The 24,780-nt window shown below is 36.7% G+C and overlaps 3 protein-coding genes across 13 annotated transcripts in view; 2 read left to right on the top strand and 1 right to left on the bottom strand.

The window, feature by feature from the left end:
- Nucleotides 1-15,495, top strand: part of bbs12 (Bardet-Biedl syndrome 12) — a 98,275-nt gene extending 82,780 nt beyond the window's left edge. Inside the window, exons 1-4 of one of the 7 annotated variants that reach the window (XM_073921572.1) lie at nt 8,441-8,493; nt 9,203-10,933; nt 11,006-11,145; nt 15,149-15,495. In XM_073921572.1, the coding sequence (XP_073777673.1) occupies nt 8,455-8,493; nt 9,203-10,933; nt 11,006-11,145; nt 15,149-15,458 (2,220 nt within the window). In that variant the 5' untranslated portion in view covers nt 8,441-8,454 and the 3' untranslated portion in view covers nt 15,459-15,495. Of the gene's footprint in view, nt 1-3,705; nt 3,833-8,403; nt 8,494-9,202; nt 11,146-15,148 lie in introns of those variants that run through there. The other 6 variants (XM_068213236.2, XM_073921571.1, NM_001386299.1 and 3 more) reach the window with 6 other exon arrangements.
- On the bottom strand, nt 520-8,256 carry cetn4 (centrin 4). The gene is made up of 5 exons (XM_002667181.8): nt 8,140-8,256; nt 6,219-6,374; nt 3,680-3,808; nt 2,846-2,983; nt 520-752 (listed from the first exon to the last, which is right to left on the bottom strand). The coding sequence occupies exons 1-5, from the start codon at nt 8,140-8,142 to the stop codon at nt 663-665; spliced, it is 516 nt and encodes a 171-aa protein (XP_002667227.2). The 5' UTR covers nt 8,143-8,256; the 3' UTR covers nt 520-662.
- Nucleotides 15,496-17,583: 2,088 nt separating the features above from the next.
- tbc1d9b (TBC1 domain family member 9b) overlaps nt 17,584-24,780 on the top strand; it is an 89,373-nt gene continuing 82,176 nt past the window's right edge. For all 5 annotated transcript variants that reach the window (XR_012390127.1, XM_073922431.1, XM_073922432.1 and 2 more), the window contains exons 1-5: nt 17,584-17,812; nt 21,255-21,365; nt 22,250-22,368; nt 22,496-22,724; nt 24,143-24,404. Coding sequence is in view for 4 of the 5 variants with exons in the window: in XM_073922431.1 (XP_073778532.1) it covers nt 17,695-17,812; nt 21,255-21,365; nt 22,250-22,368; nt 22,496-22,724; nt 24,143-24,404 (839 nt within the window). In the remaining variant the exon portion in view is untranslated. The remainder of the gene's footprint in view (nt 17,813-21,254; nt 21,366-22,249; nt 22,369-22,495; nt 22,725-24,142; nt 24,405-24,780) is intronic.

Consider the following 24,780-nt stretch of genomic DNA (forward strand, 5'->3'; position numbering starts at 1 on the left):
ACAAAATCCTTCTAAGATTACAATGAGAGAGAAATATATCCTGACAGTGCAAATTTGATACGTTCATAAGGCCAAATTTTATTTATTCTCCTCATTTATTTGTTTTATTTCTCACTTTCTGTCTATTGTATATCGAAGGTTTTAATCATATTTAATTATAGCCAAGTTATGACCGCAAGGTTTTAGTTGGGGACTAGTTTGCTCGGGTTAGTTAACAGGGAAAAGGTTTGATTCTGTACAGAGATATTGTAAATTATTCTGTATTTTGCTTAAAAGGCACCTATTGCATTTGTAGCTCCGCCCTCTTCTGAAAAGAGCACAATCTCATTTGCATTTAAAGCGACAGTCACCAAAACACCACAATTAAGATCAAAACCTAAGAGGGTCAGTTTCAGAGAGTTAGAGAACATTATCTGTGCGCTATTTTGAGCTGAAACTTGTAGAAAGGACTTCAAGAATCAATAAAACTGTTAATCCCCCAAAATCCTTGATTCATTTAAACTGAATTGAGTTCAATCATCAGACTCAAATACATTTTATTTAATATATAGTACAAAATACATATAGCTTAAAACATTTTTACATCTTCGTAGAAAAGAGAGCAACACTTGAGGTCCTTTAAGAGGCTTATAGGTGTTTGAGAGCGTCAGGCGTTTACAGCTTCAGTACAGATTGGTTTTCTTCATAATCCGCAGAAACTCCTGCTCATTAATCTCCCCGTCACCGTCTCTGTCGGCCTCGTCGATCATTTCCTGTGTTAAAAGCAGTAATGTTGTTCATTAATGTTAGTAACTAATACACATTAACCAAATTGATTGCAGATGTTTAAGAAGCAAGGAATTAAGTGAGAGAATAAAGTATATATCGAGTAATGAATGTGTAAAATCTCTAGAATATTTGCTATTTGCAATATATTTGCTATTCTTTAAAAGGACGAAGCTTATATATTAAAGGGGAGGAGCTAATATATGTCCCGCCCTGTCTTTATGTTTGAACCAAGCTTATGTCAAACATTAAATAAAAAAGTGCACTTCATGGGACCTTTAATGAAGTAGTATTGGCTTAATTAAATTCCTTATTAAATAATGAAATGACTTTTCAGACACCGTAATTGAAAACGTAGTTTAATACTATTTCTATGATGTAGTGAGGTTTCCTTTTGTAGTGTGTTCTCCAGGATTGCTCATGATGACTCATGTCACACATATACAGATGAAGTCAGAATTATTAGCCTTCCTGTATGTATTTTCAACACATTTCTAATCATAATAGTTTTAATAACTCATTTTTAATAACTGATTTATTTTCTCTTTTCCATGATGACAGTAAATAATATTAGACTAGATATTCTTCAAGACACTAGTGTTCAGCTTAAAGTGACATGTAAAGGCTTCACTAGGGTAATTAGGGTAAAGTTAGGGTAATTAGGCAAGTCATTGTATAACAGTGGTTTGTTCTGGAGACAATCCAAAACTAATATTGCTGAAGGGGGCTAATAATATTGACCTTAAAATGGCTTTAAAACAATTAAGAACTGCTTTTATTCTAGCTGAAATAAATCAAATAAGACTTTTTCCAGAAGATTAAACTTTATAGGAAATACTGTGAGAAATCATCATTTGGGAAATACTGGAAAAAGAAAATTTAGAGGAAATTTCTAATTATTTTGTCTTGTTTCTAGTCCAAATATCAAATAAATCGTATTTGCTAAATCTTATAAAGCATTTTGTGGACAACTAATGATATTGTTTTGCTTTCAGAAATAACGAGTCAAAATGAAGTGAGATTTTCCTGAAGATGAGCTAAATCTGACAATGAGGGTGAGCAAAACAAACTTTTTTCCAACTAAAAACAAGATGATTTTATTGGCAGATCATGTCGCTTGTTTTAAGAAAAAACTCACTTAGTTTTGACTAATTATTTATAAAAACAAGACAATATTTATTTTACGTTTACTTTATTTTAGTGCTGTCAAATAATTAATTGCATATAAAATAAAAGTTTGTATTTACATATTATATTTAGACTCACTGTGTAACAATATTGAATATATAAATAAAACATATAAAATCCCCCAAAAATACAAAACTAAAATATTTACATACAGTTGAAGTCAGAATTATTAACTGTCTTTTATTTTTCCCCCAAATATCTATTAAACGTGAAGATTTTTTCCAACACATTTGTAAATATAACAGTTTTAATAACTCATTTCTAATAACTGATTTATTTTATCTTTTCCATGATGACAGTAAATAATATTAGACTAGATATTCTTCAAGACACTAGTGTTCAGCTTAAAGTGACATTTAAAGGCTTCACTAGGGTAATTAGGGTAAAGTTAGGGTAATTAGGCAAGTCATTGTATAACAGTGGTTTATTCTGGAGACAATCCAACACTAATATTGCTGAAGGGGGCTAATAATATATGCAAGTATATCCATGTAAATTTTCAAATAGGATTTGCAATTGCATTTTTCATATGTGTCTGCATAAATTGTGTCATAATCCAAATGCAATTGCAAATCCCGCATTAGCGTTTGCATTTCCGCTTTCGTTACGTGCAGTGACTGCCACATTCCAAATGAAAAAGCAAAGTCCATTTGCAAATGCATTTCCCATGTGTCTATGGGCCAACAATAATTGCTTCATTTTCTCCACGTCGTGCATGTAACATGACGAAACTCTAATGGAATCGCAAATCCTTTTGCATTTGAATTTCCCATGCCAACACTCAAACCTGTCAATCACACGACAGGGGAGGGGATATTTCATTGGGCGTGTTTGTATTGGGAAGTGACGTCACTCACAGTCGATGTGTACTTCTACTGTATTCAAAACTCACCTGCAGCTCCTCATCCGTCAGGTTCTCTCCGAGCTCTTTAGCCACTCGCTTCAGGTTCTTGAAGGAGATTTTCCCAGTGCAGTCATCGTCAAACAGCCGGAAAGCCTTCAGGATCTCTTCTTTTGAGTCTTTCTCACTCTGTTGACACACACAAATGACAACGTTTAGAGCAGAAGTATGACCAAAATCTATGCTGGTTCGAGTCCCGGCTGGGTCAGTTTGCAATTCTGTGTAGAGTTTGCATGTTCTCTCTGTGTTGGTGTGAGTTTCCTCCGGGTGCTCCGGTTTCCCCCACAGTCCAAACACTTGCGCTATAGGGGAATTGATTAACTAAATTGGCTGTGGTGTATGAGTGTATGGGTGTTTCCCAGTATTGGGTTGCAGCTGTAAGGCAATCCGCAGCGTAAAACATATGCAGGAATAGTTGGCAGTTCATTCTGCTGTGGTGACCCCTGATAAATAAGGAATTAAGCCGAAGGAAAATGAATGAATGAATATTATATTTAAAGCTTATTTTTGCCGGTCTTAAATGCTATGAAATTTAATATAGCCAATCAGAAAAAAGGATTTTATTATTGACCTCAGCAGATTTTACATTTTCAATTTTACATATGAAATACTGTGAAAAATGCTCTGTCAACATCACTTGGGAAATATTAGAAAAAGAATTCAAATTTCACTCATAATTTAGATTGAAGCTGGACTCTGTCAGTCCAGTGGTTCACATCACATCATACAGTGAAGACTCATTGGCGTCGTTCTCTGCAGAGCCTGCGGTGCGCTCCAGCGGTCAGATTTACTGTAGATTGTTCTGTTATTGTTTGGTTTGCTCACCATTTTCTGTGTCATCATAGAAAGGAAATCGCTGAAGCCGATTACGCCCGATCCTTCTTTATCAATATCAGCGATCATCTTCTTTATCTCTTCTTTCTTCGGCTCAAACCCCAGAGCTCGCATCGCAACCTGATGACAACAGTCAGACACTGGGTTAGTATGCAGTGTAACAATGGGAACCAGGAGGTGTTTTTGTGCTCATCTTTCACTTAAGAATCAAAAAATAATCTGACTTAATTTATTCAAAATTTTAGGGCTGCACGATATTTGAAAAAACTCACATTGCGATTTTTTTTTGTTTTTCTGCAATATAAAGTGATAATATAATTTCTCAAGATGACTTTAAAATTCTATCTGTAAAGAATTTCATAATTGCACATGGATTTGGATGATTTTGTAGGTGCAGAAACTATTTTAAAGCACAGATGAAAACAACAGAACAAAGATAAAAATGAACCAAGCAGCGCTTTATGGTTTTTGGTGGAGTCTGATAATATTGAGGTACAGACCTTCAGTAATTAAATATAAATCATGTCAATGTTTACATTCCAGATCATATCAATGCTGAAACTAAATATTGTGCAGCCCTACAATGTTTTACTGAAAAACATGTTGTGTGTGTGTGTGTGTTTATCTCTGTTGACTGTATATTCAGGTTAATGAAGTGATAAACATTTAATATGTTGAAAAATAAATAAATAAATAAGAGTATTGAATTTGCCCATTTCCAATCTTCAGTTTTCTGTTCTGTAAATGTATGCAAATTAGTGCATATTTAATTACATATTTCTACCCCATTTTCAAGTTCAAGTTGCTTTATTGGCATAAGAATCAGTACAGTATTGCCAAAGCACTTTAAATATGTAATATATTAAAACCATCAAAAAAATAATAATAATACAGTAGATAAGAAATAATGACAAAAAACTTTGATAAATATAACAACAACAACAACAACAACAACAACAACAATAATAATAATAATAAGTTTAAATTATTTAAATAAGATAAATGAATTTACATTAACCATTTCTTATGGTGTGTATGTATACATATTTTGCAGCTAGTCTAGATGTCAATTCATCCTCTCCGAGTACATGGTAAAGTTTTTTCTGAATCATTTAAATTGAAAAATGAATAAGTCAATGTTTCAAATTGGGGGAAAATATTTCTCTAGTCGTGGTGTATTTAGGGCAGAACAGAAGGAAGTGTGTCTCAACCTCTATTTGGTTTGTGTCACACTGTTTACATATTCTCTGTTTTTTAGGGGTCCAGGATTTTTTATGTCTGCCCTTTTCTATTTCTAGTTCATGATCACTGAGGCGATATTTTGAAAGAATGTGTTTTTCTTTTAATTGTTTAATGTTCAAAATAACCATAAGATTTCAGAAAATGTGTCATAGTATTTAGTAATAGTATTTAAGTCATAGTAATTAATAAGCTGGAAAAATTCTGATGCTCATTATTTAATGTATTATTTAATATTAAAATGACATTTCAGGATAAAATGTCAATTATGAAAGAGTAAAAATCTCTTTATAAAACTATACATGTAGAGACATTTTTAAATACTGGACATTTTGGATGAAAAACAAATCATAATTCCATTATTATGAAATAAATGACAGTGCATAACGGTCTAATAAATTAGTTAATTATTTTCCCCAACATATTATATTTATTTATTGCAAAATGTTAAATTTAAAGCATAAATTTAAAGATTTTTTCTTTTTTAAATATTTCCTAAATTATGTTTAAAAGGGCAAGGAAATGTTCACAGTATGTCTGATAATATTTTTTCTTCTGGAGAAAGTCTTATTTGTTTTATTTTGGCTAGAATAAAAGCAGTTATTAATTTTTTAAACACCATTTTAAGGTCAATATTTATTAACCCCTTTAAGCTATATATTTTTTTGATAGTCTACAGAACAAACCATCATTATACAATAACTTGCCTGATTACCCTAACCTGCCTAGTTCACCTTATTAACCTATTAAAGCCTTTAAATGCCACTTTAAGAAGTGTCTTAAAAATTATCTAGTCAAATATTATTTATTGTCATGATGGCAAAGATAAAACAAATCAATTATTAGAAATGAGTTATTAAAACTACTATATTTAGAAATGTATTGAAAAAATCTGCTCTCCATTAAACAGAAATAAACGGGGACTAATAATTCAGGGAGGCTAATAATTCAGACTTCAACTGTATACACATTTGAATGCAAAAATATTTAAATATTAAGCAATTTGACAACATTTGTAATGTTTTTGTTGCATCAAAAAGTGCACATTATAATATCAACAGAGATATCATAAATGCAAACTGATGAGGATAACTGCAAGCATCCCTTTCGCTAGGCTGGCTCATATAATCTGATAACAGATTATGGATGTAACCTCAGGGTTGTGGGACATTTAATCAACCAGTAGTGAATAAGAAGTAAGACTAGTCACTTAGCAGATTTCAGTGTTATGTAATGGCAAGATTCATCCACTTTCTCAATAGCGAACACTAGAGTCTCAGAGTGTCTGTACCTTCAGTTCCTTGACATCGATGGTTCCAGAGCCGTCTGTGTCGAACAGATCGAACGCCTCTTTGATCTCCTGCTTCTGCTCTTCTGTCAGCTCTGGTTTGGGTCCTGCTTTCTTCCTCTGGTTTGCTGAAGCACTGCTTTTCCTGAAGCCGGACGCCTTGAAAATAACAGCAAAAAGAGAGATTCAGACACGTCTCCACCAGGGGGCGATAAGATTACACTTTAAATTATGTTTTTAAAGTTTTATGAAACTGTTTTTGAAATAGTCATGTCATGTATTAATCAAATAAGACTATCAACTGAACTTAAACATTGTTGGAGGTGCAACAGAAGAGCAAATGCAGAAATAAGTGAGCAGACACATCCTATATGTTGATTATCATGGGTTTTCTTTATATTTTATGTGTGTTTATGTTCATAATTCATATGTTCAGCATAAACGAGTACATCGCATTTTGAAAATTAATACTTTTATCCATTTCTCAGGGAACAAAGGTCATATATTTTGGTGCATTTAAACAAAACAGATTTAATAGACCAATATATTTATTTGAATAATATTTTAGTCACCAAAGATTGTTAGAAATAGAAAGAAAATACAAAACTACAAATTTTTAACTATAATTTTTTTGTTTCTCTTGATTTTTACACTTCTTTTTTTACATTTTAATTTATATTTTTTCCTAACAAATACATTTAGGTGGGCTAATTTTTAGATCATTATACGTTATTTTGGTAGATTAGCTCCAGATTTGGCTTCAGCAACGGACATATATGATAGAGGTAAAGTTGGTTTTATATTCGGATATTCAGACATTCTCCTTAATAATGTAATTTCAGAAAAGTATTATTTGAAAATTGTAAATAGCGAAATCATATTAGCAGCAAATGACCATCAAAGTACAACATTGTTTACAGTGAATTGCATAGTGTCAATGTTGTTTAGAAGTCATACTTGCATGCTAATTCCGATTGAATATTCAAAGTAACATGGTAAACAATGTAGAGACTTCTAAATGAACGAATATGCGAATATAAAACCAACTTTACCTCTATACATATATGTACATATATAATATTGTAAAGCATCCCATAGAAAATGTTCATTTAAAAGATAGATTTGTGATGTTTGTATTCATATATGCAGAGCACTGTCTCTTTAAGCTTAGGCTTTATATTCTAAACAATCTTAGGATATTCAAAAACTCATATTTAATTATGTAATGTGATTATATTTACGTTTACATTCAATCACTGGCAAAAACATTTACCCAAAGTGACTTATAATGCTGAGAATTCAGTTTTGAATCACATAAATACATTATATTTACAATATTTTCACACAGAAAGCAGTTCTTAATATTCAAAAAGAAAATTAATGTTTAATATTGAAATAAATGGAGCATTTGTGAGCAGAAAATATTCATAAAGGAAAAAATAGCAATGCAATGTTGATGCGAAATGTCTTATTTTAATGTAAATATGTTTGCATTCATGTTTAATCTGGTTTTGCATCTTTTGCCTCAACATTGGATTTTCAATCAATAGGTTAAATAAAGGCCACTTAATCACACCTTTACATACTTTACTCACTCGTTGTTAATCTGTAATCTGGGTTGATGGATTAGTTTCATAATCACACACGTAGATTTACATTAACTTAAGTGTAATTAATTAGATTCAACACATACTGTAAAGAATAACCGTGTAATTCAAATTAAACATGTTTTATTCATAATGTAAATTAAACTGTTTTTACTCTGTTGTTTTACTGTTTATAAAGCGAATAGCCGCTGGTTTCCATAACAATAACGCCAACAAGCTAACTGTTTAGCTAACAAACAGCGTGTTAACCTTTTAAATACATTATACTGACACGAATTCGTTAATAAAGTATTAAAAGTAACCTAAATAACACTTACCATTTTGATAAAAAGCGCAGAATAAAAGCACCGTGTTGTAACCTGCGTGAGATGTTAGTAAACAGAAGGAAACGCTGTCAGCAACTGTCGTGGCTTCCTCGAGCGCGCAGACTGGGCGTGGTCCCAATGTGAGTGACAGCTGATTGATCCAATAGCAGGCGTAGCTACTCTTGGTGCTTACGGTTTTACCAATCAAACATGAGCGGGCGGGATGTGTTGAGTTTGATGGACAGCTTGGTTCGTTTGGCGTCCGTCTCTTAGCAACTATTCAATAGAAGCCGTGTGCTAGTGCAGTGCGCGTGCGCATTTCAGAACATGGACCCGAGTTGTAAACAGTGCAGCTTTGCGATGAAGGTTTGTAACGATTCAGTTCAATCAGGACGTTATTTATGAAAGCTTTCGTGTACAAACTTGGATTTGACTCGGATTTTGAGCAAAATGATACCCAGATCATTTGAAAGTGCGTTGTTTTGCTTGCATGAAGTACAATAGAAGCTACTTTGCTAATGCTGGATGCACTGTTATCGACTGTTGTCATTCAGAAACATTCAGTTTTCTCATTGTAGCTACAAAGAAAGCATTTGCTGTCTTTCCTAACTTATTTCACACTTTAAGGGTTACAATGGGGTTTAATCTATGTGAGAAGAGAGCACAACTGAAGCAGTGCTAGTTTAATTGTAATTCTTATTAAATGCAGAGTTAAAAGATGAGTAATATTTAATAAACGTTGAATAATGACATTATTAACTTCATATATAACATCTTTATTAGTATTATATTATATTATTATTAAAATACGTTTGCACTATTATTTGTCTTTATTATTAATTTCATATTTTTTTTTAAATTGTCAACTTCATTTCAGTAATTGTATGATCCATGTACTTAATGTAGTAATAACTATAAATGATGCATAATTTCATGCAATTAACCCTAAACCTGACCCTCATCCTAACCCTGACCACGTAGCAAGGTATAATTTACACTGGAACACAAAGTGTGTCCTTTTCTTTATATAATTCAATATTTTTACAAACTATCTCCTCTTTTTTTTTTCTCTCAGCGGCGTCACATCGGCCTCCAGCAGCTGCAGGCCATCACATCCACCGCTCATGCATTTCTAGGTCCAAACAAACGGCTGAAGTTCATTCAAGATGAAGACGCCGGGGATGCAGTTTTAATCGGATCCTGTCCACGTCTGCTGGAACACCTGGAGCTGGACGGATCTGTCGGACAGCTGCTGCACGAGACAGTTCTGGCCCAGAAGAAGCTCTTCCACTCGGGCACGAACACGCTGATGTTTCTGGCCGGAGCCTGGAGCCGAGTCGCTCTGGAGTGTCTGAACAGAGGAATCAGTGTGTCGGACATTAAATCAGCCATGAGGGGAGGACTGCAGGAGTGTTTGGATGCATGCACACAGTTAGCGGTCAGTGTGGAGGAGTTTAAGAAATCTGATGTTAGATCTAATGATCAGTGCATTGATATGATGGTCAAACACAGCAGATACATTAATGCACGAACTAAAAACACACAATCTGATGACAATGTGCAAGATTTTAGAAAGTTAAGTATTAAATCAGATGATCAGTGCATGGATATGACACATAAACATAGCAGATATGCTAATACACAAACTGAACACGCACAATCAGATGACAATGTGCAAGATTTTAAGGGATCAGGTATTAAATCTAATGATCAATGCATGGATATGACACTCAAACACAGCAGATACATTAATACAAAAACGGAACACGCACAATCAAATGTCAATATGCAAGATTTTAGGAAGTTAGATGATAAATCTGATGATCAATGCAAGCATATGACACTCAAACACAGCAGACACTTTAATGCACGAACTAAAAACACACAATCAGATGTCAATGTGCAAGATTTAAAGGGATCAGATATTAAATCTATTGATCAATGCATGGATATGACACTGAAACACAGCACACACTTTAATGCACAAACTGAACACAATATGCAAGATTTTAGGAAGTTAGATGATAAATCTGATGATCAATGCATGTATATGACACTCAAACACAGCAGACACTTTAATGCACAAACTGAACACACACAATCAGAAGTTACTATGCAAGATTTTACGAAATCAGATATTAAATTGGACAATCAAAGCATGCATATGACCCTCAAACACAGCAGACACTTTAATGCACAAACCGAACACACACATCATGATGTCACTGTCATCGCACAAGCCGTCAGCCACGGATGCTCCTCCATGCATTTACTTTTAAAAGCGTATGAGTTGCAAAACCGCGCACATCTGGATATACACAATCTGGCAACGTGCTGCATCCCAGGCGTATCTGAAGATCATGCGTGTGTGTTGCGTGGGTATGTCACACTGCTCTCAGTCCAACAGACGACCCAAGTTCAGCGCCTTCAGGGACGTCCATTGAATATCGCTTTAATAAACGGCGATTTATCTGAGAAATATCGCCATGTGGGCTTTAATAGGCCTGGAAACATCAAGCACATCACCGATTTGTTCATCACTGAGGAATCCTGGATTGAAAATGCATACAAACTCCTGCATGATTCCAGTATTGATGTTGTGTTTGTGAGCGGTGTGGTTGATGTGGATCTGAAACAGAGATGCAAAGACGTTCTGATTCTTGAAGGTGTTAAAAGCAGCGTTTTGAAGCATTTCAGCACATGCACCGGAGCCGTCCCGGTGTCCTACATCTGTCAGCTGGATGAGCGCCGCGTGGGCCGAGGGCTGAGGCTCAGGAAAGAGTCGATCAGTGGGAGATCTGATATTGTGAGCATCACCACTGACTGCTCGGTTCTGGTCACTGCGGTTATATGCAGCTCTGTGTCTGCTAAACTGCAGATGCTGGAGGATGAGTTCTGGAGCTGCGCGCACCGGCTGCAGCATGCGCTCACAGATGGGAAACTTCTGCATGGCGCTGGAGTCACTGAACTCATCTGCATACGCCGGCTTCGACAGTACACACAGCTGCACCCTGACAGGTAATTTGTTATGTTTATTTAAAGGGGAGCTATTATGCAGAAATCACTTTTATAAGGGGGTTAAACACAGTTGTGTGTCAGCAGTGTGTGAATATATCCAGCTCATAATGGTAAACATGAACTAATTTTATTCGTTATAATCAGACTTGATAAGAACAGTCTGCAGAAACACTTTGATTGACATTCTCCCCTTGTACGTGTCATCAGAGGGGGAAGCCCCGCCCACAAGTGACCATCTCTCCCTCATTAGCATAGGACGTTAGTCTTATTTTTGAATCTGCCACTATGCTGACACAGGCATTTGTAGCTCCGCCCTCTTCTGAAATCTCATTTGAATTTAAAGCAACAGTCACCAAAACGCCACAATTAGGATCAAAGTCTAATGGCCCGGTTCCACTGAGTGGTACGGTTTGGTTGGGTACACTTTTATGGCCGTTTCTACAGTCAAAAGGTACCTAAAATTGAATCGTACCGTACCACTTTTTTGGTATCCTTTGCCAAGGGTATGAACGTTATGAAACGTTAACGAATAAACGTTATGAAAACGATAGTTTGTTGTACAGTTGGCGGTTCACTTCCGTTATTTGGTACGATTGCATTCATACCAGAAGTGAACCGAACCAGAGTTCGCATGAACCGTACCCCAGACCACCTCTTTCAGGGAGCTTTCACACGAAGGGTGCTTTCACACCAGTGAATCGATTCAGTTGTTCCGAAACAGAGATTACAATTGTTACATTGTTGCTCTTTGCTCTTGGAGCGGTTCGCTTTCACACTGCAAAGTTTCTAATCGGACCAAAAGAGCTAAAAACAAGTCACGTGCGAGTAAACTCTCCTCACATTAGTCAGGGTGTCAGGGTTTATTTTGCAGCGTCCCGCTCAGCTGTCAGGAGAGGTGGTGGTTTGGTGGTGATTGACAGGGTGCGCGCGCGATGTGTCTGCGGAGAGATGCGGTGGGGAAGGGTGCGCGACATAGCCTATTTGAGGACCGGGAGGGAGACGCGAGATTACCGGGAGATCATCACTCGTTTGCGGGCATCCGGAGACTCGCGAAACTTCCCGCCCTACTCATAATTCTCTCTTCTTATAGCCGTATGCCTATTACATATCCATAAAACACTGTGATATAACCGCGCTCGGATCGGATCGCTTTCTCAATGCAATCGATCTGCTCCAGGGTTCGTTTCAATCGAGCCGAGACCACCTCATTCAAGCGATCTCGGAGCGATTACTTTGGCATGGAACAGAGCGCGATTGCCCTGTTCACATATGCCAAACGAACCGCGCTAACTGGGCAAACGAGACACGTTCCGAAACAAAAGTGTAGGTGTGAAAGCACCCGAAGACTTTTGGTCCGCACCTGGGGTCGTTTGACGTCATAGTATGGTACATTTAGCTAGTGTGAACGTGTCTTCTGAACTCAGGTGCGCACCTGTGAACCGTACCCGAGTCTGCCTGAAAGAGGTGGTCTGGGGTACGGTTCATGCGAACTCTGGTACGGTTCACTTCTGGTATGAATGCAATCATACCAAATAACGGAAGTGAACCGCCAACTGTACAACAAACTATCGTTTTCATAACGTTCGTTTGCGTGCGCGTGTGTGTGTGTGTGTGTGTGTGTGTGTGACGTATCGTACCTTGGTGACAAGCGGGACTGAGCCAGGGCAAACACAGTGATAATTTCTTCTTGTCTCTTCTAAAATCAGCTTCTGCAGACACTAGCCCCTTTCACACAGTGATACCGGTAAATATCCGGAAAATTTCCAGAACGACTTTACCGGTATATTCAAAAAAGCGCTGTTCACACAGGCGAGGACGTTACGGAAATTTGCCGGAAAAGAGCATTCACACATCCATTCCAAAATACCGGTAAATTCTGACATCATTCACCACAAATGAGCTTTAAACGGCTGCGCTTGTGTTTGTAAACCTTTGACTAAATTACAAACTCTGTGGATGATCAATATTGTGAACAACTTTTGCAGGATCACTTTCGCATGTCGAGATGTTCATAATATGAGCGTGTGCAGGCGCTCACAGGCTGTTTCACAGGCACACGCAAAGCTTGAAGGTAAACAAACAACGGCTTATCATAAGCATCTCATCGATGGTTATTTACACAGTTGGCACTAAGAAGAACATAGAAACGTGATCTGACTAACTTCTAGCAGATAAATGTGTCTGGAAAAATATTCAAAGGCTTTTATTCTCATAAACCGCGCGGACGTAAATGCGTCTGACTGTTGTGATTGGCTAAAGCAGACGTCTCACGTCAGCATGTTCTAGACGTGCACGCGATTATTACGGCAATCTTCCTTCTGCATTCACACAGCGCAGCATTCCGGCAAATTGCCGGTAATGTTACAACTTCTCTTTCCGGAAAATAGCCAGAGCGAATTTACCGGTATTTTCAAAAAGGACCTGTTCACACATACAACCTTTCCGGAAAATTGCCGGCAATTTTCCGGAAAGGTCTGTATGTGTGAAAGGGGCTACTGTGTGATGTTCTGAATGTTTATAATATGGTTGCGGCAGATAGACGTGAGTCGCTTTCTGTATGTCCAAAACTAAAAGATTCAGTAAAAGCAAATTGACCGGGATGTGCGGAAGTCTTTTGACGCTTTGCTTTTGTGACCGTCACCAACTGCCAAATAATGGAAGTGAACCGCCAACTGTACAACAAACTATCGTTTTCATAACGCTCATTCGTATGTGTGTGTGTGTGACAAGGGGGGACAATCAAACTTTGATACGGTCCAGGCAATTGAACCAAGTGCGAAAGCACCCTTATGCTGCGTTCACACCAGACTCGGAACGCACGTCAAACGCGAGTGATTTTCATGTTAAGTCAATGTAAACGCGCGAATAAACATCCGGCGCAGCGATAATGATGCGAATTGCGTGAATGGCGCGGTGCGAATGCCACGATACGTGCAAATAGCATGGTGCGAATTGAGCGTTTTGCGCCTTTGACGCGCGAATCGCCCGAGTTCAAAAATCTGAACTTCAGCGGACATTCACGCCGCATTAACCAATCAGGAGCTTGCTCTTGTGGGGCCGTGATTGTGACGCATCGCCTGTTGTTGGTGTCCTGGGGGAAATCCTCCAGCCGACATCGGCAAAAAGTTCATCAAACTGGGCTTGGCTCAGTCAGAAGCACCGCTGAAAGCCTCCGTCAGCCAGGTAAAGTTTCTGGTGGAGTTTATGAGCTCATAAAGCTGGATGCATCTCTGAAAGGATCTAGTGGACTCAGAGACGGTCCTAAACATATCGACGCTGTTTTTCAGTCTTCATTAAGCACATAAACACTGTTATTTTCTTCATAAAGTCCATGTTAGCCATTTAGCAATGAAGCTAGTGTCACCAGGCAGACTGAAGCCCTGCCCATCACGCGAATCCGCGTCTGTTCTGACGTGAAATTGACGCACAAATGAAGCGGATTTGAAGCGAATGAAGCGAGTAAAATGTTCACGTGGCTATTTACGCGCGAATAGCTAGATTTATCCGCGCGTTCCGCGTCTGGTGTGAACACAACATAAGGCGGACTCGGGTACGGTTCACGGGTGTGCACCCGAGTTCAGAAGACACGTTCACACTAGCTAAACGTACCGTACTATGACGTTAAACGAACCCGGGTGCGGACCTAAAGTGCTAGTGTGAAAGCTCCCTAATTGATTTCAGACATATTGAGTCAAAATTAAGTGAGTTTTTCTTTTAAAACAAGCGAAATAATCTACCAATGGGGTCAGCAAAGTGATATTACGTCTCTGACTAATTTGTTTATCTCATTGGCAGATTATTTAGCTTGTTTTACGGAAAAACTCACTTAATTTTGACCCATAATTTCTGAAAACAAGCCATTTTTTGCTTGTTTATAAAATATTTAAGAATTTTTTAGTATTTGGACTTGAAAAATTTGACACCCTGTAAGCAAGACACCTATTTCACTCTTTGCATAAGTGCACATAAATATGGCACTTTAAAACCACACTGCTTGTTTCAGAAGCCCTCATGACAGTGCGGTCCTGGAGCTGATGTCTGAAGCCTGGATGGACTTCATCTCTACTGTAATGCTGAACAGCGGCTCGGTGGCGAATAGAACAGAGGCCTGGACGTCTATCACACATCAGATGAGACGACACACAGATATAGGAGTCACAGATGGACTCGGTGTGTATGATAACGTGACGGTGAAGTGTGAAGCCTGGAGAAGAGCTCTGGATCTGGTGTTTCTGGTGCTTCAGTCGGACACTGAGATCATTACTGGGGTCAGTCAGGGAGAAAACACGTATAATCAGCTGATGTTTCTTTGACGTCTGTGGTATTATTAAAGCTTGGCTGCATTGGAAATTGCTGCAGACTTTTATTTCAGTATGATGATGAAATACAGGGGGGGTTGGGAGGGATTGACTACATTAATTAATGCTTGATCCCCTGTGATGGACGTCAAAATTAGATGTATGGTGGGTCAGTGCTTTAATAGTGAGAAATAGTTAGCTTAGATCTGTGTTTTAAATAATAAATGTTAATAATTAAAATCATAGATCATATAAATATACATTTGACTACCCCTATAATGGATCATACCATTGTGAATGCACAATTGCACCAATCAGTCTATGCAAGAAATCATTCAACAGTCTGAAACTGCAGATTTACAGCACCGATAGACATTGTAAGTGTTCACAAGACTGTTTTCTCATAAAATAAATGTTTGTTTTTACATGTAGCCTAAAAGCAGACAAATTAGATGTATAGTTTGACCTACAGTAACATGTGAAATGTCATTCAGAGGTTACTTACGTCACTAAATATCCCTAAATAAACTTATTTAACACTAAATAAACCTTAATAGGTTTTAATAATAAATGTAGATATAATTTAAATAAATACATAAATTAAATTCAGTGAAGAATGTATCACACGAACTAACATTAACATAAAGTTGCTCATCAGCGTAATTTGCACACTGATAATGATGCATTTCTAACTGAAATGGAATATTGAGAAGGGGCGGGGTTTTATTATTGAGCCCCTCTTCTGATCTTTCACTCACAGCAAACTAACGGTTGAAGGGGCGTGGCTAAGCACATTTCAGCCAATCAGAAGGACAGCCGTTCTGGAGCAGAAGCAGATGGCCAGATTTTACAAACTGTTTTTATTTTACTGGATTAACTTGCATAAATTAATTAGGATTAACGATATGCGGTAGCCAAATAAAGATTGTGAATATTGATTTCAGGCAGACCTTTTGTTTAAAATGTTATTGAAACCAAACCTTTCATTTGTACTAGTAAGATGCAGGAACTGTAAATGTAATACAATATGCTGTATAAAAAATGTGCTTCAATAATTTTGTGCTGTTAAAAAATGTTTTCCTTGCTGATATATGTAAATAAATGATTACATAAAAAAATTATAATAATTTAATACAAAAGTATTTGCGGATATAATTATTTGTTTAGGGGTTTGTTTCTATATAATAATACATGTTAATCAAAACTTAATTTTTTTAGCAAAGCAAATGAAGTGTCAAAGATTTACATGTAAAAACTAAATAATTATTCTGACCTGTAGTTATTAAAATACTTACATAAACGAATATATAGTCAAACTAAATTTGTTTAAGCAGATAAAAACGTATTGCTTTTTTATTTAATTGAGTAATACTGCCACAAAGTGGGCATTATAAGAGTATTACCGATAAATACTCAACACAACATCAAATTCAACACTTTTAGTAGACAAAATAACCTGTTTTTAAAAGTCTTGTTCACAAAGACGACAAAATAAGATGATAAAAAGCGACCATCTTTGTATATACAATGTGGTTTAACAAAGGTAACACGTTATTGTATTAAATTAAATACAAAACCTGCAACCAATAATTGATTTATTTATTATTGATTAAATGTAGGGATGTCAATACAACTTCCAGCACACTATAAACAAAGCACAAAACTCACACGCAAAAACTAATTTAATCAAACCCACTGAATTAACATTTTAAAGGGGCAGTTCACCCAAAAGTAAACCTTTTATTAACGCTTGCAGAGCGTCAAGTTGTTACAAACCTTTATTTCTTGCTCTTCTGCTTAGTTTCTTCTGTTGGACACCGGTAACATTTGACATCAGTAGTAGGAAAAACAAAATCTATGGTAACATTCTTCAAAATATCTTCTTTTGTATTGAGCAGATGCCGAAATTGAATTTGTGACAAGTGAAAGGTGAGTAAATAATGACATTTAATTATGGGGTGAACGGTCTATTAAAAGAATTAACTGTTTATGTAAAAAATACACTGTGTTTTAATAAAAAAAGGATCATCATAAGCAAATAATAATCATAATAACCGTTATTATTAGTGTTAGTAGCGACTTTTATTTTGACGTTTCACCTGCTCCGGCCATTTTGGCTCCACGGTGGCTGGTTTCGCCCGCAGTGAGTTGGGCGGCTCATGCAGGCAAACATCAGCTGAGCGTTGTCCGTTCTGGCATGAGTAAAACGCAGACATTTACCGCAGTAAGAGAGTAAAAGTGTCCGTCAGCCATGTGGATCACGCCAGAGGAGGTGTTATTAGCCAACGCGCTGTGGGTGAGCGAGCGCGCGAATCCATACTTCATCCTGCAGAGGAGGAAGGGACACGGGCGCGGAGGAGGCATCACGGGTAATAATAATAATAATAATAAACATATAACCCTCACATAAACACCACCCATCCGTGCATATGTGTGGCGCTTAAACAGAGCACAGTCAACTGTTGTTAATTTTGCTGCTGGTTCATTGTAACTGGGTTGCATCTCTTCATTGATGCTGACGGTGTTTGCGTCATGACTTTATTTACGTCTGACATATTTATGTGGTAGGCGTTTGTTATTGAGGTAAAAGTTGGTTTTATGTTCGCACATTTGTTCAGGAACATCTTGTATATTTTATATACCTATATATTGTTTACCACGCTTAATAATATTTGGATTTTCCGTCTGAAATCGCCTGCGAGCATATCTTCATAACAACATCAGCACTATTTAACTGACTGTGAACTGTTGTACTTTGACTGGCTGATCATATGATTTCACTGTTTGGCATTAGCAAGAACACATTTCTGAGATTATATTATTAAGGAAAAAAATCCGTATGTGTTAAAAACCAAATTCATCCCAATACGGTGAAGTGGTGTTTATTTTGCTACTGGTTCATTACCCGTTTTGTTTAGCTTGCATCTCTTCATTCATTGATGCTGACGGTGTTATTCTCACATTTGTTCAGGCACAACTTGTATTTTTTTCATGTACCTATATTGTTTAGCACGCTTAATATTTTATAAACAGTACACAAACATCTATTATGTCAAAACAAACTTTTATTTTGTTAGGATGCGATTAGCAGTAGTCAAGAATTATAATGCTGTGTATATGTATTTTTAAAATGTATTATTCTTGTTACTTTTTTGTATTTTAATTTTAAATATTGTATTTGTAAAAATTCAAATAATTCAAAATCAAGCCTCCCTTTGGAGAGGTGTTGAAAATCAGCAAATCTGCTATAACACTTGCTCTATAATATAATATAATAAAATAAATATATAACTATAATCTAAATAACTATAATAACAACAGTGCCATTTTGATGTAAAATAAATAAAGAAAAATCATAGCAGAAAATAAGGGGCAACACAGTGGCCTCACAGCGAGAAGGTCGCAGGTTCAAGTCCCAGCTGGGTCATTTGACTTTTCTGTGTGGAGTTTGCATGTTCTCCAAACACATGCGCTATAGGAGAATTGCTCGACTAAATTGTCCTTAGTGTACGAGTGTGTGTTAATGAGTGTGTTTGGGTGTTACCCAGTACTGGGTTGCTGCTGGAAGGCATCCATTGTGTAAAACATGCTGGAATAGTTGGCGGTTCATTCTGCTGTGGCGACCCCTGATGAATGAGGGACAACTGTCATGTTATTTTCTTTACTTACTGAGAAATGGATAAAACATATTTTCAATTAATGCTATGCACTTTATTTATTTATTTATTTACTTATTTAATTGCATACTCTTTAACTTATTTACTAATTTATTTATTTATAAAAAGAGCAAAGATTTAAGACTGCCACACTCATTGTTTTTCAGATTTTCTCCTACATGGTGAATTAATTTGCTGCTTTTATCCTTCAGAAGTGCTGTGATTAATCAATGAATGAATAAATTAACTAATTTATTCTTAATTAATTAGTTAATTAATTAATTCTAATGTATTTTAAAATATTAAATGTATTAACATTAATTAACAATAATTAATTAATTTATTCTAATTTATTTTAAAATATTAAACGCATTACCATTAATTAATTAATATATTTTAATTGATTTTAAAATATTAAATGTATTAACATTAATTAATTAATTAATTTACATTTATTAAAAAATGTTAACACATTTAACATTTTAAAATTAATTATAATATATTAATTAATTACATTTTTCATAAATTATATAAAAAAATAAACAAATAAATGTAATAAGTAAATAAAATAATTAATTATTTTAAACTAAGTCTAAATAAATAACTGGGGCAGCTCAGTGGTTAGTAGTGAGGTCACTGGTTTGAGTCCAGGCTGGGTCAGTTGGCATTTCTGTGTGGAGTTTGCATGTTCTCCCTGTGTTGGCGTGGGTTTCCTCCGGGTGCTCACTTCAATAATTAAACGCATAAACAGCCTGTCCCAGATGCATCATGGGAATAAACAAGCGTGTGTTTCCTCCAGAGAAATAGCTGTGTCTCTGACACTCGGACACAAACAGACTGGCAGAAACAGGCTTTTTTATTTAGTACGTGTGTCTCACATGACAGCAGAATGACTGCATTCACCTCTGAACCCAAATATTAACTCTATTGCATTAGAAGTGTCGTCATACACTTGTTCTGCTGTGTGAGAGTCATCATGGGGATGATGTCATGGGCGTGTAATAATAATGATAATAATTATTCCTTTTGATAATGGCAGGGTTTCTTATTTTGGAAGAATCTGCTGGTTAATGTGTGTGTCGCTGTCAGAATCACACATTAACTGATCATGTGACACACACACACACACACAGGAGGAGGAAGTCAAGACGTGTGTGACAAACAGCATGACATGTCTCGAATTCCTCTCCAGTTGTGTGTGTGTGTGTGTGTGTGTGTGTGTGTGTGTGTGTGTGTGTGTTGTTGCTGTGCAGTGTTTTCCACTTACTTTTCACTTTAGGTCTGCTGGTTGGGATTCTAGATGTGTGTGTGTGTGTGTGTGTGTGTGTGTGTGTATTATTGACTGTGCTGTTTTCCTCACTGTGAGTGTGTGTTGACTGTGTTGTGTGTTTTCCTCTCTAGGGGTTCGTTCTTTGTACCTCGCTTAAATAATCTAAGATGATTTGGCAGATCCTGGATCTGTTGATCTTGATAACTGATCTCTGGCTAATTTGGTTCTTCAAACAAGTTAGCGAATTAGATTTAAATGTCTGGATGAGCTGATCTGAGATCACTGGCTGTGTTGTGAAGGACAGATCTATCATGATCCTCGAAATCATGATCAGCAATGCAGTGATTGGCTGACGGCACAGCAGCGTGATGACATCATCTGATTAATATTCAATTCTCCATGTGAGCAAAATTACGTGAAATTGGTAGTAAACAGTTTGTTAAATATGACACGCAATAACTTTCCACCTCAGTTGGCGTTTCTGTGTGGAGTTTGCATGTTCTCACTGCGTTCGCGTGGGTTTCCTCCGGGTGCTCCGGTTTCCCCCACAGTCCAAACACATGCGGTACAGGTGAATTGGGTAGGCTAAATTGTCCGAAGTGTATGAGTGTGTGTGTGGATGTTTCCCAGAGATGGGTTGCGGCTGGAAGTGCATTCGTTGCTTAAAAACTTGCTGGATAAGTTGGCGGTTCATTCCGCTGTGGCGATCCCGAAATAATAAAGGGACTAAGCCGAAAAGAAAATGAATGAATGAATGAATGAATGAATGAATAGCTTTCCACATTTGTTGTGGGCTGCAGGCTTTACACTTTCATATGTCGAGAACGGACCCCTGGTCTAGTGGTTGGGACTCTGTTATTGACTGTGGTGTATTTGCCTCCACAGGGCTGCTGGTTGGGACTCTGGATGTGGTTCTGGACTCCAGTGCTCGTGTGGCTCCATACAGGATTCTGCATCAGACGGGAGAGTCTCAGATATTCTGGAACATCGCCTGTGGTTTGTGTTCAGTAACAATATCAATCATACACAGATTTTATTAGTGCTTGTATATATATATATATATATATATATATATATATATATATATATATATATATATATATATATATATATAGATATATAGATATGTATATATATAAAACAAACAAACAATAAAATTAATGAAGAACACATGAAATAATGTTTGATCTTTCGTCTGCAATAAAAAAAGTCAAAGTAAATATGAAAATCACTTCTTTCTTTCTTTATTTTGCGTTTTCCGCTCTGCACACTGTGCATTTTAGATCAGCTAGAGTGCTTCGTCTAAATAACAGAGGAATTGTTTTTCTCCAGACAAATTGATTTGTCTGGGTTTGTTTAGTCATGTGACAGAGGACACACGCACACACACACATACACACATACACAGAGCCTCTCTTGATGTTTTGGCTTGACCTGCATCTGTTTCTGAGATGAACATCTGTAATGTGATTGGCTGAGAGGAGTCACTTGGCCCACATTAGCATTCTGCATATCTCATGAATAAACATCAGCTGACCTTTAACCAGCCGTCCTGAGTTTGACTGACACCGTTATCAGCACTGCTCTGATGTGTGTTTGTGAATGTGTGTCTGTCTGTGTGTGTGTCTGTCTGTGTATATGTATGTATATGTCTCTGTTTCTATATGTGGGTGTCTATGGTTGCATGTCTGTGTGAGTCTATCTCTGTCTGTGGTATCTATGTGTGTATTTGTATCTCTTTGTGCACATCTGTGTGTGTGTTTCTGTCTGTATCTGTGTATGTGTGTGCTTCTGTCTATGTGTGTGTGTGTGTGTGTGTGTGTGTGTGTGTGTGTGTTTGTGTGTCTAATTGGGTGAGTATTTGTGTGTGTGTTTCACAGGCTCATCCCGTAAGGAGATCACTGAACACTGGGAGTGGCTTGAGGCGAATCTTTTGCAGACTCTGTCCATCTTTGACAACGATGATGACATCACTACCTTTGTTAAGGGCAAAATACAGGTCACACATTTTTATTATCTGTTATACCGCAGGTCTGTTGAATGCTTCATTCTGATTGGCTGTTGTCATATGCCAGTGAATTTCTCGCTCATTATTTTATTCGTTCATCTGCTCTTCTTCTCCACAGGGCATCATCGCTGAGGAGAATAAAGGCGGGAAACCCCAGGAGGACGAGGATCCTGGGAAGTTTCGTGAGGCGGAGCTGAAGATGCGGAAGCTGTTCGGGATGCCAGAGGAGGAGAAGCTGGTCAACTATTACCCTTGCAGCTACTGGAAAGGCCGGGTCCCACGGCAGGGCTGGATTTACCTGTCCGTAAACCACCTGTGTTTCTACTCATTCCTGCTGGGCAAAGAGGGTGAGGAACACACACATTTATGTTTTGTTTTTTTGTTTGTTTGTTTTGTTTTTGTTGCTTTTTTGTTTTGTTTTTTGTTTTGCTTTGTTTTGTGCTTTGCTTTTTTGCTTTTTGCTTTGTTTAGCTTTTGTTGCTGTTTTGTTTTGTGTTTTGGTTTTGCTTTGCTTTGCTTTGCTTTGCTCTGCTTTGCTTTTGTTTTGTTTTGCTTTGTTTTTCGCTTTGTTTTGTGCTTTCCTTTGTTTTGCTTTTTGTTTTGTTTTGCTTTTTTGTTTGGCTTTGCTTTTGTTTTGCTTTGTTTTGTGCTTTGTTTTTGCTTTGTTTTGCTTTTTGTTTTGTTTTGCTTTTGTTGTTTTTTGTTTTGTTGTTTTGTGTTTAGTTTTTGTTTTGTGTTGTGTTGTGTTGTGTTGTGTTGTGTTTTGTTTTATTTTGCTTTTGTTTTGCTTTGTTTTGCTTTTTGTTCTTTGCTTTTTATCATTTAGTTCTGGGTTTTGTTTGGTTTTGTTTTGTGCTTTCTTTTGTTGTCATTTCATTTAGTTTTTGATTTGTTTTTTTGCTTTGCTTGGTTGTCATTTTGTTTTTTGCTTTTTTGTCACTTTGTCTTTTGTTTTATTTACTTTAGTTTTGTTTTGTTTTTTGCTTTGCTTTGTTGTTACTTTGTTTTTGTTTTGTTTTGTTTTTTTGTTTTGTTTTGTGCTTGCTTTGTTTTTTGCTTTGTAGTCGCTTTGTTTACGTGTTTTGATTTTGCTTTGCTGTCGCTTTGTTTATGTTGTTTTGTTTTGTTTTTTGCTATGCTTTGTTTTGTTTTTTTGCTTTGTTGTCGCTTTGTTTTTTGTTGTTTTGTTTTTTGTTTTGTTCTTTGCTTTGTAGTCATTTAATTTTTTGTTTGGTTTTTTGCTTTGCTTTGTTGTCAGTTTTTTTGTTTTGTTTAGTTTTTGTTGTCATTTAGTTTTTTGTTTTGCTTTGTTGCTTTGTTTTTTGTTTTGTTTAGTTTTTGTTGTCATTTAGTTTTTTGTTTTGCTTTGTTGTCGTTTTTTGTTTTGTTTATAGTTTTGTTTTTTGTTTTGTTGTCATTTCATTTAGTTTTTGTTTTGTTTGTTTTTTTGCCTTGCTTTGCTGTTGCTTTGTTTTTTGTTTTGTTTTGTTTTTTGTTGTTTTGTTTGTGCTTTGCTTTTTTTTGTTGTCATTTCGTTTTGTTCTTTGTTTTGTTGCCATGTCATATAGTTTTTGTTTTGTTTTTTTGTTTTGTTCTTTGTTTTGTTTTCTTTTCATTTAGTTTTTGTTTTGTTGTCGTTTTGTCTTTTGCTTTGCTTTGTTGTCATTTTGTTTTGTGTTTTTGCTTTGCTTCGGTTTGTTGTCAATTCATTAGTTTTCATTGGTTTCTGTTTTGTTTGCTCTGTTTGAACGCTGTCCTGCTGCAGTGTCTCTGGTGGTGCAGTGGACGGACGTCACTCAGCTTGATAAGAACGCCACGCTGGTGTTCCCGGAGAGCATCCGCGTGAGCACTCGAGACACTGAGCATTTCTTCTCCATGTTCCTCAACATCAACGAGACCTTCAAGCTGATGGAGCAGCTGGCGAACATCGCCATGAGGCAGCTTCTGGACAATGAGAGCTTCGCAGCAGACCGCTCACTGCCCAAACCCGCTAACAAGACCCTCAAGAACGTCTCTGCACTGAAAAGGTCAGCAAATCACAGAAAAAGAAAGTCTACTCTTAACCCTTGTGTTTTGATATACTCTGGGGTGATTTTGAGTCTTAATTTGGCCACAAATTTCTCTGTTTCAGCAAATTTAATGATTTTTGGTGACATCTTCTTTTGACTTGTTCATTTGTTAAAAATTCAGCAATACACTCTGGGCAAATGTATTACCCTTTTGTTATGCTAGTGGCTGTTTCTGCCCCATTGACTTCCATTATAACCACACCTACACTGCATGACTTTGAACTCTGTAAGAAACCCACACCACAACACTGGTGGAACATGCAAACACCAACTGACCCAGTTGGGACTCGAACCAGCAACCTTCTTAATGTGAGGCCACTCTGCTAACCACTGA

The sequence above is a fragment of the Danio rerio genome, chromosome 14 (assembly GCF_049306965.1).
Source record: "Danio rerio strain Tuebingen ecotype United States chromosome 14, GRCz12tu, whole genome shotgun sequence".
Taxonomy (NCBI): domain Eukaryota; kingdom Metazoa; phylum Chordata; class Actinopteri; order Cypriniformes; family Danionidae; genus Danio; species Danio rerio.